At 39.2% G+C, this 17,098-nt stretch overlaps 1 protein-coding gene across 2 annotated transcripts; it reads right to left on the bottom strand.

Annotated features, from left to right (window-relative positions):
* Window positions 1-8,311: 8,311 nt before the first annotated feature.
* Window positions 8,312-16,845, bottom strand: LOC117292144 (forkhead box protein J1-B-like). Of its 2 annotated transcripts, none has more exons than XM_033774076.1 (3): window positions 16,475-16,845; window positions 14,997-15,564; window positions 8,312-9,878 (listed from the first exon to the last, which is right to left on the bottom strand). In XM_033774076.1, the coding sequence occupies exons 2-3, from the start codon at window positions 15,537-15,539 to the stop codon at window positions 9,030-9,032; spliced, it is 1,392 nt and encodes a 463-aa protein (XP_033629967.1). In that variant the 5' UTR covers window positions 15,540-15,564; window positions 16,475-16,845; the 3' UTR covers window positions 8,312-9,029. The 2 variants fall into 2 exon arrangements, with proteins under 2 accessions (XP_033629967.1, XP_033629968.1); XM_033774077.1 differs by having other exon boundaries at window positions 14,997-15,561.
* Between the last annotated feature and the right edge of the window lie 253 nt (window positions 16,846-17,098).

The raw sequence follows: 17,098 nt of genomic DNA, 5'->3' as shown, positions 1-17,098 counted from the left end.
GCTAATGAAGTTGGGATTGGGATCAACACATGGCCTAATCCGGATTAACAGCTAGCTCAGTGTATAATCATGGAGGTAGTAAATTTCTACCTTCTTGATGTAATGCTATTGCTTTGTAGTAGATTTCTTGATATGGTATTAAGCTATGCTTCATGTACTTTCCACTTACCAGGGTATTACCTGGGGGCCTTTGACGTCATAGTTCCATTGTTATAATCACCACCATTCACTGACAGAACATCTTGAAGAAAGACGGAAGTAAATCGATCGATATTGTTATTTACTCAATGTCAGTAGCTAACGCGCGTCTGCACACAACTCTGTCTCCAAACCAGGGGTAGGGAGATTTTTTGCCCATTTTCCTCGGGGAACGAAACATTTTTTTCGTTCCAATTTTCAAGACATACTTTTGGTGATTGTCAACGACCATATAAACTTGTTGTGCAACAAGTGTGTTTTATTTTATTACACTTTGATACTCTATTGAGCCACTTTTGTTTTGAGCCACAGTTTTTGTAGAATTGTGTGCTCTCGGATGCATGAGACTAGACAAGCTTTATGCCTAAAGCCTCTCTGAGTTTTTTGGTTGAAATTTACCTCTTCCCCTAAAACTTAAACGACTCTTAAGTGCTCTTATTTACCATTTAAAGGCAGTGGACACTATTGGTAATTACTTAAACTAATTATCATCATAAAACCTCATTTGGTAATGAGTAATGGGGAGAGGTTGATAATATAAAACATTGTGAGAAGTGGCTCCCTCTGAAGTGACGTAGTTTTCGAGAAAGAAGTAATTTTCCACGAATTTGATTTCGAGACCTCAAGTTTAGAATTTGAGGTCTCGAAATCAAGCATCTGAAAGCATACAACTTCGTGTGACAACGGTGTTTTTGTTTGTTCCATAGTTATCTCGCAACTCCGACGACCAATCAAGCTCAAATTTTCACAGGTTTGTTATTTTATGCATATGTTGAGATACACCAAGTGAGAAGACTGGTCTTTGACAATTACCAATAGTGTCCATTGTCTTTAAGTTTCACGATCATTATTTTGTCGAGTACATTGCAAAATCTCCCCATCCAACCCGACCCTATACCCCGGTTTTTTCTGATGATCTTGCTGAAGCACAAAGCAAACTAAGACACGTTGAGACGCGTTTTTGATGAAGACGTCAGTAGAACATGCCCATTGTCAACTCCTTTGCTTCATTACACAAAAGAGGTATCGGGTCCTCTCACTTTGGTGGACGTACACCTTAGAAAACCCTTCCTACATACTCACACATCGTAGTGTCACCTTAAATACTTATAAGGATTAAAAATGGCCAAGCTGATGACTCCCGATAACCTTATACACAGATATAAATTATTCATGGTAAGCTTCGAGCTTAGCTTCTCTTACTTTGCATTTAACGGGTTCGAGTTTACTGCTTTAGAGATATTAAATTAGGTGGGAGGTTTTTAAAGGCACTGGACACGTTTAGATCAGTATTCTCACTTGACACTTGGTGTATCCCAACATAAATTATGTATATAAAATTACAAACCTATGAACAAGAGAAAAGTGAAAGAAAGAACAATCTTGCTTTTAGATGCATAACAAAATACTTTAGCTGAAGTGTTTTATTTGAGTGAGAAATAACCTCTTTCTCAGGAACTATAAGTTACATCACATGGAACCGTTTCTTACCATGTTTTATGTTCGTTCAACAGCTCTTCTTTGCTCGTAATACCAATAAAGTTTGTATGCTAACACTTATTTTGAGTACCAGGGAACGATTTCATCAAGCACAAGCTTTTGCATAGCAAAATATTTGAACCGCAATTGAGTAGCAAATTATTATTTTTGAGCTACTGACACATTTTGTGCTATACAAGGGAAATAGTTCACCGAGTAATTACCAATAATGTTTAGTGCCTTAAAGACAGTGGACACTATTGGTAATTGTCAAATACTAGCCTTCTCACTTGGTGTATCTCAACATATGCATAAAATAACAAACCTGTGAAAATTTTAGCTCAATCGGTCATCGAAGTTGCGAGATAATAATGAAAGAAAAAAACACCATTATCACACGAAGTTGTGTGTGTTTAGATGGTTGATTTCGAGACCTCAAGTTCTAAATCTGAGGTCTCGAAATCAAATTCGTGGAAAATTCCTTCTTTCTCGAAAACTATGGCACTTCAGAGGGAGCCGTTTCTCACAATGTTTTATACTATCAACCTCTCCCCATTACTCGTCACCAAGAAAGGTTTTATGCTAATAATTTTTTTGAGTAATTACCAATAGTTTCCACATGAGTTTTGTATTGCATCATGATGTTTGCAATTCATGTTTAATCTTCCACCCATTGTCCGGAACTATCCACCCCGCCCCCGAAACTCGTCAGCCTGCCACCGACAACTTTCTGTCAACAGGGGCTGTTTGCCAACACTCACGCCAAGTGAAAACTATGTCTCAGAACGAATAAAGCAGTGCTATTTTTACATTGCCAAGCGTCTGTTTGTTGAGGCTACTTTCATAAGAGTATTATCGACTGGTTGTAGTTCACTTTGTTTGTTCTTTTCGTAGTTTATGCATTTTGTTCTCTATAAAGACTTATGCAGGACGAGATCTAATAAATTAGTATACCAATCGCAAGTGATATTTCTCCAAGTCAAAAGTATAATATAATTATGTTGGGCGTTTATATCGAAGCATGCCGGCATACAATACCTCGAATCGTATATAACAATTAGAGATTTCCACAAAAACGATAAATCGCGCATAAATTGTATACCCATTGTACAATACTCCAAATTCAAATGCATGACAAGTTTTTTCAAAAATCTAATAACATACTTTATTCTTTGCCCCCCCCCATCCCCCCCCCAAAAAAAATAATAATAATAATAAAGTTGTTATGTACCCATCTGGTGAAGGACACTGTTTCACAGTAAGAACAACTTGCGAGTACAACGACAAGTGTTGGTTCTGAAAAGAAACTCTTTCCTCAGAATCAAGAAGACGGGAACAAACATTCTTCAAAATGAATGAACCACAATTTCCCAAAGCTTCACATTATGGTTAACGCTTAAAAACCGAAACACTGGTTTTCACTGAAACAAATTGACGTAAGGGAGGGTGGGGGGGGGGGTGTCATGAAGCCCCTCCGGTTGATGTGACACACAACCCCAGTTAAAATCTCATGTTGTTACCACTTTCCAGGTCAGTGTGACCCGGGAATGGGTCAGGTTGGGGTCAGGTCGGGGTCAGGCCTAATACAAATGGAATCAGGGTCAATTCTGACTTTCTGTCCGGTTTCGTTCAATTCAAATGCTTAATGATGATTTAAGAATCTGGAAAATGGCGCACAGACTGTCGATGGAAGCACAACTGCGATCAGAAGTAACAATTACAGAAATTGCCATTTGAAATTTGCTGGAAGTGAAAAGTACAGCCTTCTGATGTTTTCATTCTTCATGAAAAAGGCTGTTTTAAAGACTGTTTCTTGCATGACCCATGGAGGTAAAACGAAGTTCTGCGTAGTCAGGCGTATCACCTTCATGTGACATTCTTATAATAGATGTTAAATTTGCATCGGGGACATTCTTGTGACATTCTTGTTCTATAATCTGAGGAATGAGAAGTGAACAAAAGGCAAACACTTGCTAAATCAAGACACTTCCATTGCTTTGTTGTATTGGAATTCCACTCTTCTGTGTTCTGTGCATGTCAAAATGTCTACCCTGTCCTGCCGAGCTGTTTTGCTAACGGCACCCGTACGATCCAGCAACCATTTTGAAATGTTGAAATATTTATCGTTTTGGATGCCGTCGACACCTTTTCCTGCTTGCCAAATGGATGATACTGCATCAATGGCTACAATAATAGGATATAAAATTGGTGTCGGGAAGAATTTCTAGTCTGAATGTTGATGATTGGATGACCAGGGGAAGAGAGGCAAAAGCCCGCAGACGTTGCATTTCGTGGGAATTGCCTGCCGTGATACAGCTGGACTAATGTACCTTGTCCGAACAGTTTCGGTATGCTTGGAATTTGAGTTTAAAAACCATCAAGCATGGTTGATTTATTCTCTTATGTTTACCTGCCCCATTTGAGAGGTTCGGCGGTAACAAAATGAGCATTCCATTCTACAAATTTGCTCTATTTCCATCACTGTATGCTTTTTGAAAAAAAAACCTCTAGTTTACGAGCAAGACTGACTGCGAACACGACACCCGTGAAGACTGCATGAGGAGTGAGTGCCCGATTTGCCGGTAAATCAAAAACCGAACTGCACTGACTGTCTTGTCGAACAACCATTGGTTACCCCGCGGCTCATAGTAAAAGTGGAACTTTGCACCAATAGGCCCCGAGGTAAAGGGGAACAGCTGATTACGAGACAGAAAAGATAACACAGATCCATGGTAAAGTTGTCTAGAACTTTAGATTAAAACTGAGATTGAGCTTCAAGATGCACGCCGTGAGAACCAAGGCTTCTGTGTAAACTCTGTGGCTTTTGAGTCTGAAGACGCCCTCTAATTCAACATAAGGAGACATCAACATAGGAATAAGGTAAAGTGACCTTCCATGATTGTTTTCTAATTATTGTATAAATAAATCTGAAAACTCGTTTATTGGTAATTACTCAAAATAATTGATTGTTTACAGTTTGGTTGTAACAAAAATAGTTATGAAGGATGGATTCGAGTTCATTCTTCCAATTCAAACAACAATGATGTCGGCTACTTTGCCTTAAAATATCATACCAGACCATTTTATGGTCGAATCATTCTACAATCAAATTGTGCCAGAGAAAAACAACCTCTTACAATTTAATTGCCCTCCTGAGGATCCCAACTGACTTTTCCGAGTAATAGCTATAATTACTTCAGTAGCAGTGAATCAATAAAACAAACAGGATGTTCAATATTAGCTGATCTTGCCCTTTACTACAGCAGTTGCTGATTGCATTCCTTACTCGTTGGGGTTGAGCTTTGGTGTGAAACCACATGGCTGATTGTGTTTAAACAAGAAGAGACAACATGCATGGGACCCATACGCGCTTACGTAGGAAACCATTTTCTCATTAAAAAGCCAAGTCAATTGGTCAAACATTAATTAGGCAATAGAAGCTGATTGGTTTTTAATTACAGAGGTAGAAATAGCGTAACCTTCATAAGGTTCCCGGCAGGTATATTTCTTGCGGGACTCTCTGTTAGAGCCTACTTTGAAAATCAAGTAAACCTGGAATGCCATTAAAGGCAGTGGACACTATTGGTAATTACTCAAAATAATCATTATCATAAAAACCTTACTTGATTGATGGGGAGAGGTTGATAGTACAATACATTGTGAGAAAAGGGCTCCCTCTGAAGTAATGTAGTTTTCGAGAAAGAAGTAATTTTCCACGAATTTGATTTCGAGACCTCAGGTTTAGATTTTGAGGTCTCGAAATCAAGCATCTGAAAGCACACAACCTCGTGTGACATGGGTGTTTTTTCTTTCGACCGATTGAGCTCAAATTTTCACAGCTTTGTTGTTTTATGCATACGTTGAGATACACACATGTGAAGAGTAGTCTTTTTTTTATTTGTGCCCTGCATTTGTGCTCGCAATTATTGAGGAAAAAAAGTGGCTTTAATATGAAGATTGATAGATAAAAAATTGTTAATGAAATTAATAGTAAACTTGCGGATACAATTCAACCATACATAAAATCGCTTTTGGATGAGTGTTGGCTCTGAAAAGAGCCAGTGTGATCTCGACGTTTCGAACATCCATTCTGCTGTCTTCAGGTAGAGATTGTTACATGTGTATTACTAAAGGGGCATGCTGGTGTGGGATGCAATTGTTCGGCCATGCAATACTGTCCGCTACGGACACTTTTGCATATGCAATCGTGTCCGGGGCTATGCAACCCAACGGCCGAATGTTTCCCATGTCAGGCACAAAAATGGCGAACGTGTTCCGTCGACCAAGGCCGTTTAATTTATACTGCAAGCAAGGTTTTGCACGGGGCGGACACAACCGCATATGCAAATGTGTCCGGGCGGACACAATTGCATTATGCAGCGGCGTCCAGGCATATGCAATAATGTCCCCCGGATAGTATTGCAGAGAGGACATAATTGCATGCGGCACCGGCAACCCCCTTGACATCAGGACCCGCTTGAGTTTTTGAGAGTAAAAAATTAATAACGATTCAAAGCTTTTATGAGTAGCAGTTACAGTGTCTTAAAAACTGTTTTTCTGTTTACATGCTGTACAAAACAGACCAACACCCCATCAAACAAACAAACACCCCGACAAGCAAACAAACACCCATAACAACAAACCAGTAAACACCATAATGATTGTTGCACAAAGCAAGCTAAAAACTGATGGGTTACTTCTGGGATAGCTACACTTTCATAAAGCAATCAAAACTAAATTCCAAACACACACAGACAATAAACATAAAATACACTCTGTTCATTCTTAATTATTGATCAATTGTTTTATTTCATCTCTCAAGACAATGAATGTTCTCATTGTGCAATAAAAACTCTCTTGGACGGACTTGTTAAAAATACAAAGGCACACGATTAGACATTATTTTATGTGAAGAATTGGATCTGCATTGCAGTGAAAATTGATATAACTTCATTTTGCATTAGTTCCAATATTGGGGTCTAATCTAAGATAAACAATTCTTTGCCAACTTATTCCCATGAATTGCTTTGGCGTCTAGTTGTTATCATCTTTAAAATACCTTTTTGCTGATGACGTCACAGTTTTTTAAACCACTTTTGAAGAATAATTTAAAACTGTGTCCCTGCACGACTGTCCACAATGCAGGGCACTTGCTTAATACAGTATACAAACCATGACATTATCAATAAAGGGGTCTATATTAAAGATCTTGTGACCATCCCTGTCTGACCATTCCACGGTGTGATTTTTGAATCCTAGATGCCCCTATATATTGCATGTCACTGTGAATACAGATGTTGGTTCTGTGCACAGTTGCACCATCATACAAAACCCTTCAAGTTGAAATGATGGTTCTGGATGGTTGAGAAGTTGCTGAGAAAAATAATGTTTACAAAAGTAGGAGGGTTCTTAATTGTCAACAAGTCATAGTTCAGTACTGTTTTCTTTCAAGTAGACCATGCGATATGACGCCATTTGAGTAGGGCACCATCCCCTTGAGGTAAAAAGAAGGTTACTCATTGGCAAATCTTGTGCGCAGCGCTTACTCAGCTGTGCGTTTCTATTGTTTCACCATCATTTTACCTCTAATAAGACTTAAGAAGTCCCATGGAACATTCATACCGCTGCATATCAGCATTTTATTTTTGCTGACACATCCCCATCTCCCCTAGAAATAGGTCAATTTCAAAAACACATAATTGTAGAAAACAAACTCAGCCAGCCAAACAAAGCTTTTAATTGAATGGTGTAACAAATTTCAAACTTAATAAAATGGTTTTCCATTGATTCCATTGCAACATATAAATAACACAAAAAAGTAACTCACACTTAATTTAGCAAACAATAACGGCTGCTGCACGTAATACACACGCTGTACAATTAGTTGATAATATACTCTATGGTGATTTGTTATAGGTTGCACCAGGCAAGACGCGATATTTACATTTTCTCTTCTTATTAATAATGCACCATGCAGTCCGCTACTATTAGAACACCTGCATGATACTATGTGCACACTGCAAACACAAGGAGAGAGTTCCAGCCTCGCTCATAACATGTCTTTTATTTTACAGAAAAGCCGCCCGGGTAATTAAAAGGGAGGGTTTCTCTGAACACCAATATGGTGTGTAAAGCATTGATTTTCCAAAACTATCAAGGGGTCTACTGTTTCCATTCAAACTGAGCTTAATTTCATAGAGCTGCTTATAAAGCACAATTGTGCTTACCAGAATAAGGTTACCAGGCAAAATACTGTATTAGGTGTACCATTTGCTATGCAGAAACATTTTAAGCACCACTGTACGTTTAAAGGAACACGTTGCCTTGAATCGGACGAGTTGGTCTATAAAAAGCGTTTGAAACCGTTTGTTACCAATTGTTATGAAATGCATATGGTTGGAAAAATGTTTAAAAAGTAGTTATCCACACAAGTATCACTCAAAATTGCACGGTTTTCCTTTTACTTTGGGAACTAACACGGTCGGCCATTTATGGGAGTAAAAAATTTGACTCCCATAAATGGCAAACTGTGTTTGTCGACGAGGTAAAAGGAAAACCACGCCATTTCAAGTCATGTTTGTGTAGATCATTGTATTCTACTTTTACATCATCTTTCTACCCATATGCATTTAATAACAGACGGCTACAGAACGCTTTTCAAAGACCAACTCGACCGATCCAAGGCAACGTGTTCCTTTAAGCAACTCTAAGAACTAAATGTGGCCTGAATTTTAGCTCCATTGCCCCAACTTCACAGCAATTGAATGAACACGGAAAATCGTGTAGCAATATTGTATGCAAATTGTTTGGGTTAGCTAGTTCATAATCCTTTGTAATGTACACACCAGTCAGTGTGCTGCTTGTCTCTTATGGATCCCATGTCATACCACTGTCCATGATCAGGGTTGAAATTCTATTAAAATTCCGACCCATATAAAAGCAAAGATTCATTCTTCAAGAAAACATTTCAGCAAAAAAACAATTCACATGGAGATTGATACTTCAGACTGCTGTCTTTTTGCTCTAAAGTTATATTTGCACTTTAAGTTTTCTTGATTTTTAAGAGGGGAAGGTAGAATAGTAGAATTTATCTTGTACTTTAACTTACTTGCATGATTTTTAACCGAGTGTAAACATGATTGGTCAGGATCTTCAGACATGATTTTATTGAAGCTCATGATTGAATAGATTCGAGTGATAGAGTTAATTTCTCTACAATTGGCACAATCTCCGGTCCCTGGTATGTGATTCTGACCAGATGCTTTTTTGCCACTTTCAATATCGGACAACATAATTTAGGCACTGTGAATAGGACACTAATAGTCTATAAATTAGTCTCTTAACAAACCCCCTCACGACGAGGGTAGAGGTTGATGAAGAGAAAGATCCCACGGCATGTCTTCACCCGGAATGCTCCTGAAATCAAGAAGATCTTCCATATCAAACGAGACAGGCCCGCCGGCCTCCGCCCAGGGATGCGATTGTTGGTCATTGATCGAACTGTCCGGCGAGGGCGGCAGGTCAATATCATCAAAGAGCATGCGCGCCTCCTCCGCTGTATAGTCTAGTTCCCTGAATTGATCCTCGAACCACGCGGGTCGCGGGATTTGAACCCCGCTGATTGACAAGTCGAGGCAGTCCTCTAGATTCTGCAAGCCTAATTGCTCACCCCCTTCATTTGAAGGTGGGGGACTAATCTGAAGGCACGGTGACAAACATCGGTTCTGCTGAGCTTCATCGTCTAAGATATCCTCCGTCTTAACCTTGATCCCGTCAATGTCAATCTCAGATTGGAAGATGGAGTTCCATCCGAAGTCGTCCCGAAGGACAGCACTAGGCAGATTGTCATCGGAATCCGAGAAATCGGCATCCCCAAAGCTGTTCAACTGAAGAGGTCTGAATTTAAACGAACCGTCAAGGTCGTACGACTTCTTCTTGGGTGCGGACTGTTTCCGACTGTGGTGTTGTTTCTCGACGGGACACGTCTCGTAATCGTCCAACGGCTCAATCTTGATTCTCTTGATGTTCTCTGTGTTGAAATCTCTGGAGGAGCTGGTACGGCGCTTCTTGAAGATGCCATTTTCCAGGAGGTCTGCATGGGCGGGGTCGATCTGCCAGAAACCACCCTTCCCGGGCTCGTCTTTCCTTCGCGGCACCTTCATGAAGCACTTGTTTAAGGAGAGATTATGGCGGATGGAATTCTGTTGAGACAAAACAAGAAACTTGTTGAAATTAAGGATTGGCAATCGAGTTAAATTACCCTTCATTGAATGTTCCCCATCTAGATCATAACAGATGTCACTCAAAATTTATAACTGAAGAAAGAGGAAAGATAATAAAAAAAGGGGGGGGGACTGGTCTTTTAAAAGTACTTCTCATCTTTTTAAAGGCAAGGTATATTGGTACTTGCCAAATACCAGTATCCTTACTGTATACTAATTATTGCATTAAAAAACAAACCAGTGAAAATATGAGCCAAAGTGGTCATCATAATGGACAGAAAATAATAAAAATTGTGTGATTTCAGATGATTGAGAAGTCTTCATGCCTGAAGCTTAAATTCTCAGATTATACACTCCCTTTCATATTTCCATGGCAATCATTCAACATACAACACCAACAATAACCAGAATAATCATATTGTATTCCCTAACTACACACCCCTTTTTCTGAGTTTAATCAGTTTACAGTCAGCAAATATTTGCTCTCAATGTCTGCATCGTGTTCTAGGGTTATATGTGAATGTGCCGTGCCCGTTATACAGTTGTGTGATTCATGGTTGAAATAACAGCTGATAAAATGAAAGAATGGAGTAAACAGAATCCCACCACATCTTAATAAAAAATAAAAAATTTCCTCAAAATACCTTTAACACTATGGTAGTGTTAATGGTTTATTTGTTGTATTATTTGGTTTGCGGTAACACCATGGGTGTATACCTACTCACTGGGTAGATTATGTATATTAGAGAACTTTTTTTTATTATTTTTTTTTATACTGCATATTAGGCCTACAGCTTTTAAAAACATTGAATCAAACTGGTTGATACTTTCTTACAAAACAAAATTATCACTGAGACGAACCTGTTAACCATGAAACAAAAAACCTACATAAAAAAAAGATAATATTTATGTTGTTAACTTGACAACAAAAATACTATCAAAGGGTCAGGGGTCACACCACAGACCGCAGAATATCTGTGCCACTGTAGTACCACAGCCAGTCATTTGGAAATTGTCCAGGGTCTACGTGCAAAAAAGACAAAACTTCTCCAACCCCCTACTGTGGTCCAAATGCAGTACTGCCCCACTACCCCAGCACAAAAACAATCCTTCTTTAACTGCTCCAGAGCAATTTCACTCCAAGTCCCACTCTACCAGGAAATTTTGTTTTCTTTATGTTTAAAATTCTTCATGGTTTAATGATCACCAAACCAAAAGGCTCATGGGCATGCATTGGGGTGTTTATTGCTCAGAGTTGAAAACTCAATGCACTAGTGAAGGTCACAATTTGTCCCCTGCCAGGATTCTTGAATAGCAATATGAAAATTGGACTGTATTGATTGATAATGAAAGAAAAATTGTGAAAAGCTGCATGCTCTTGGTCACGTGTACCATGTATTTTCTTTTTAATCACTTGGTTTCAAACACTTGTCGAACTTTGCTAGTTGCAAATCTGTGCACTAATATAAAGCATCTTTGGCTATCAAGAATATTTTGCAGTGTAATGAATGTAGGTCAACTTCTTCCTCCAAATAAACAGAAATCAGAAAGTTGTTAAAAACCTTCATGTTGCTTACTGCACTGTAAGTTTGTGTTTTAAAAGTTGGAAAATGTGGGGTAGATTTTTCGTCAACAAAAAATAGTCTTTAAAGGGAGTGCATTGAGGAGATTTACAAGCAAAAATATTTGATGGTCGCGAGGAGTTCTTTCCTGTTCCATTCATTATTTTGTTTGAAATGCTATAAATTCAGGGTTTTTGAAGGACTTATATTCACGGATAGTTTGGAGAATTTTGGATCGCAACACTTATAAAAACAATTAAATTTGATTCGGTGAAAGCATGGTGAAAGAGAGTTTTTGTTTATGATTGTGATGGATGAGCTTTAAAACTTTCACAGGTTTCTTATTTGCAAATAATAACGGGGGGGGGGGGGCTATTATGACAACACAGCAAACATGAACAACTTAGTTTTTTTATATTTCATAGGCTATTTTTTTGTCAAAGAGTGGATACTTGTCTTTGACAATTGCCAATGTTGGCCACAAGCTTTATATAAGTAGGTTTTGAAGGAAACCTCGAGAAAGTGAAATGTCCACTCTTTTAAATGGTCTGTTTGAGAAGCATCCGTCAACAACTCTGTGACAATCCCATAATGGACTGTAGGTAGACCTGTGTACATTTATGTGTTAGCTTCATTCAACACTTTGTAAGCGGATTTAAATCCCCTACTGAAGAAATTTGCATCTGAACAGGCAGAGGACATACTACCACAAGCCCCTAATCAATACTGCTACCAGTTACAGCTGATTCCAATGGGTACAAAGGTACAATGGATTTCTGCTCTTTGGTATTCTGTGGCCGAAACTCTTGTGTACCTGAGCAAAGTGCAAACATGGGGGTCTCTGTCCATTCATAATTTAATACTGCGCATTGTATTGATAGGGTATGAAAGGTGGGGATTGGCAGACAAGTCCATGAATTGTATATGAATGGCCGAAACATTGTTAGGGATCAGGTGCTGAGGAAATTACTTGTGAAAACTGAAAATGCATATTTCCCGTGCTGTGATGAACTGTGTTTACTGGGTACTGGATAGTCCAAGGGCATCTGTTCAATGCAGAAGTGCAATTATATTGTGCTGATACCAAGAACAGAAGCTTATAAATGTATTGATTTGTAATGACCATGGATGAAGGAAAGCTTGACTTCAGTTTCTGCTAAGCGTCCATCCAAAGAAAGACCATTGATCAATGTGCAAAATGTCTCAAATTTCTTTGAAAGATCTGGAGCAGTCGACTCACACACTTTTCCCACAAATTTTCAAAACATGACTTAATTTTACAGGTTAACTGAAACCTTCGAAAGAACAACTCTGATAGCTGCCTGAAACTGTACGACATAGACTGCATTATAAACAACAAAATGTTAGACGGATCAATCAAATTGCCCGACTGAAATTAACTGCCCTCAATCAAAGTACAACTGCCCTGACTCAAACCATGGCAGGTGCTCTAAACCAACCCCCAAAACATCCCCAAGGAGTCTCGGAGAACTCTGTTCCAAATTGTACTGATGATTAATGTGTTAATTTGCAAAGAGCAAAATCCACAAGTTGAAATATTGTTTAATTGCCCCATTAGGCCTACCCATAGTACATTTATCACCACAACCTGGGTGAATTTCAAATGCCTCTTTAAATCCAGATTTGATTTGGAAATTAAAAACAGCCTTCAAAGTATAAGGTTTCAATTATAAATCGAGAAAAATGGGTCCTCACAGAAAACGTTGTTTTGGTAATGCAGTACAAAGTGCAAGTTCTGTCTATGAGTCACAGTTTCAGCGATAATGCAAATTAAATCTGCCCACATCAGGAATGAAAATTGCTTTCAGTTCTAGCCATAATTCATCTATTGGGTAGCCAAAGGTAGCTTTTCAATCTGCCACATCCTGGTCAAAGTAGAACATTGCAAAACAGCTAGATTGGAGTGACCAATTATTTACATGGTTTTCAAGAATTAGGCATATAGGCCCTACCCTTAGTACCATCATAGCCTTGTGTTTTGTTTTGCCATTATATATTTTACTTTGGCGAACATTAGCTAAAACTGCTTCTAAAGCATTTTTATTTGCAATGGGAGACTTTCTGGGACGATAGAGGGCAGCAGACTTACCGGGTAAATCCATTGTTCTCAGAATTATGCGCATGTTCAGAACAACGTAAACAATGGAAATTTACCCGGTATGTCTGCTGCCACCTAGCGTTGGAAAGTCTCCTATTATGCCCTTTGGGCTAAATGCGCTCCACCTTGAGAATTTACGCGTTGTTGGCAAATGCATCGCGAGCATGGGTGTGGTGTGCACCATAGTTCTGCTTCAAGTATGACTAAACAATTTTTTTAAAGTACCCACATCCTCCTCTGTTATCATATTTTGCTCACTGTTATCAGTGATTACAGAGTGGGATGGTCAGTCCTATTGACAATTGATTTATAAAACCATGTCTGATAAAAACTGTATTCATGATTTAGAGAACAAAATCTTACATGTAGATCAACACCCAGTTCATGTTTGTTGACATTGCTTTGTGTGTAGAGGGTGTATTGTGTCTTTTTGGATAAAATTAATTTGACAACCTTGTATCATTCTTTCATGTAAAAGCTCTGAGAGCAACATGGATGCCCTCACTTTCAACTTAGATTTGAAATCTTTTTACCAAATTTTTATATGCCTTCTTACTGGATTGGGAGACAGCCTTTTGTGGCAATGGGTTGATAAGCACAATTTATGATTCACACACACATGAACCATGAACCCTGTGCTATGACTTCTTTGAACTCTGTGTTTTACGTTGATACTTTACAATGTTTGCATTTGAGACACAGCCCTGCCTATAAAAGCATTTTACATTGATTAATGTAGCCAGCCATTTAAGGCGTGCTGCTCTAATCCAATATTCATTAATCAATATGGATAATGCCTTCAGGCTCAGAAACATGATAAATATTTACTATTCATAACTTGAAACTCACAATTGCTGGTGATTAATCACCAATATCAATGTGCAGTGTTGAATTTTGACTTTTTGTGTTGAACATGCCTACTGTTAAATGCATTGCATGTAATAAGTGTGTTTATAGACTTCAGGTTTGCTTGATTGAATACGGTATTTGAAATCAAAACTCTAGGGTTAGTATGGAATTCTACACTGTGTAGAGTTCACTAAATCATTTTAAGAGAGAGCAATACTACGGCTGAATTCTGTCTAATAAATTACCAATGTTATGATTTTAATTTCAATCTCAACTCATGGCACCCTGTTTTAGATTGGGGCAGCATACTTTAAAATGTATACTACTGTTACTGCAAGCAACTGGACAGTTCCGTTCTCAATTTGAGGTGAACTTTGATATGCGCAAGCAGAGTGTCACACAAGGCAATCTAGACTTGTTTGAAAAATGACTGTTGTGCTATCAAAGTGGCCCTGTATGCAATGGCAGAGTTTGTTCTCCAAGAGTCCAAGTTGCCTGTGAAAGTTGTCCATGTGACAAGGCCGTTCGTCTACCAACCAGAAAAGTCGGAAAAAAAACAATATTTACCTGCCAGCTTGGGTCAGCCGTCTGATAATACTTGAAATTGTCTGTTATCCATTTATAGATTGCAGACAGCGTGATCTTGTTCTTCTTGGATGCTTTCATGGCCATCCATATCAATGTAGCGTAAGAATACGGCGGCTTCACGTACTGATTTGTCTTGTAGTCCACTTGGTCTATACTCGTTGCGGTGGTGTGGTGCGTACCGATGCGGGAAAACGCTTTGGCCTCCTCCTGCGTTGTCTTTGCAACCCTGACCATCCCATTTGGGCTCTTATGGTTCTGTATAGTGATGGTCGTGTTCAGACGTTGGCACGCGGACGCCAGTGGAGACGGACTGGTTGGTGGGGTTGGCTGCTGGATGCGCATGATACGCAGATTCTGTAGCCAGTTGAGACTTGTGAGACTGTCATCCAGGCTGTCTGTGGCTTCGTTGGACCCTGTGCTTGAGTCGTTGTGTTGTTGAGGGGAATGGTGGCCTGAGAGCCATGTCTGTTTGAAGCGGTGTGCTGCATCCTTGATGGGGACTGTGATTAGTGTAGTGGCCATCTTGCCACACAGATTACAGAAACTGCTGTCAAACAAAGCATAGTTGTACAGAAATTAAAAGTCAATCATTTGAAAAACAACCTTTTTATCACTTGGTATGCGGGGGATGGGGGGTGGGGGGGTAACAAAGACTTTCCTTAACTATTATTCATATTTCTGTTGAATGACATTTGGTTAATGTGTAAATCAATTAAATCGGGTTGTCGTTTTGGAAAAACGCAAGGGCAGCAAGGTGTTTTCTTCTTTAATTCAAAGTTTATAAATTTCAATTGGAACATAAAGAGGGGCAACAAGGCAATTGATCAGGGACAATGAAGGCAATTATGGGCATGTTGACACTGACTGGTGATATGATGATAGGGCCTACTTGTTTTGTAGCACAATTAAATATAGCTTTATGTAGAGAAGCCATGAACTGTTAAATGCAACTTAGAAGTTGGATGGACAGCCACTTCAATCTTAGTTGAATCCAAAAATAGAACGCCAGAGGCAGGAGTCGAGCTTTAATCCACTAAGTAAACTTAACGGAACATGGGAATGGGCCTATTGCATCGGTATGCTCACAAGCAAGCACTCAATCAACACTCCCGTCACCGTGTAAACAATGAACACACTAGCCGGGCTTCAGACGCTACGAAACGGCACGGCCATGGCAAGACACACCAATAACATTTTTAAAAAACATGACAATTTGCTGGATGGATGTATATATTATAAACACGTTTTTGTCAAATTCTATGTGACACGGGATAAAGCCTGATTTAATGACCGAGCTGTAGTGTTCAACACGCAAGCGAGTCTTGCAATCGTTGACGGGTGCACATTATTGCACAACCAGTTTCTACACAGATCACTGTAGACAAAATACAATATTTGTGTGGGGATACAAATTATTTTGAATGTCAGCAGAAGTTAGTGAGTATGATTCGTCTCACCTGTTTGTGAATACTGCTCTGCAATACAAGATCGTTATAAAGGAAGTAAATGTGCTGAATATGGATCCCGGTGATAGCTGTCCAAGGCTTGTTGCTTTCCGGAGTTCACTCCTCCACTAAACAAAAATGTCCGGCGAACTGTTGTTACAGAGATGTTTCCGTCTGGACTTGTGACACACGATCTGACAACATCACACGAAATCTGATCTTCCCTTGATTTCTATAATGTTATCAATTCTGGCTGATGATAGGTTTTAATCCGATTTAGCTGTCACGATGATGTATTAATTACGTTTAGCGTGGGTACGCTGTGTGCAGTAGTGTGCCTTGCTTGCTGTCAGCTGGCATTCTAAACCATAACATGTGCGAGATCGTCAATATACAACACGAGAATGAATGGGAACTTCCATCATAGCAACATCAAAACCGATATCAACAACGCCGACCGCGCTGCCATTGGTCGACCGTCGCTAGCTGAACAATGACCCCCGGCGCGCTTTGACCAATGGGCATGTCAGGTTTGCCTTTGCTCATGAATAATAACAAGGCGTTCCTGCATAGTAATTTTAAATGATGAATTTTTTATTTGTGTTTATTTCAGTACACGTGTGTTGTTATAAACGT

Source organism: Asterias rubens, chromosome 7, assembly GCF_902459465.1.
Source record: "Asterias rubens chromosome 7, eAstRub1.3, whole genome shotgun sequence".
Taxonomy (NCBI): Eukaryota; Metazoa; Echinodermata; class Asteroidea; order Forcipulatida; family Asteriidae; genus Asterias; species Asterias rubens.
This window is presented reverse-complemented; position numbering and strand designations above follow the sequence as displayed.

Bases quoted from the DNA above. Each gene is read 5' to 3' on its own strand.
- LOC117292144 (XM_033774076.1), bottom strand. From the start codon at position 15,539: ATGGCCACTACACTAATCACAGTCCCCATCAAGGATGCAGCACACCGC. The intron at 9,879-14,996 runs GTAAATATTGTT...TTGTCTCAACAG, and splicing joins CGGCTGACCCAAGCTGGCAG to AATTCCATCCGCCATAATCT.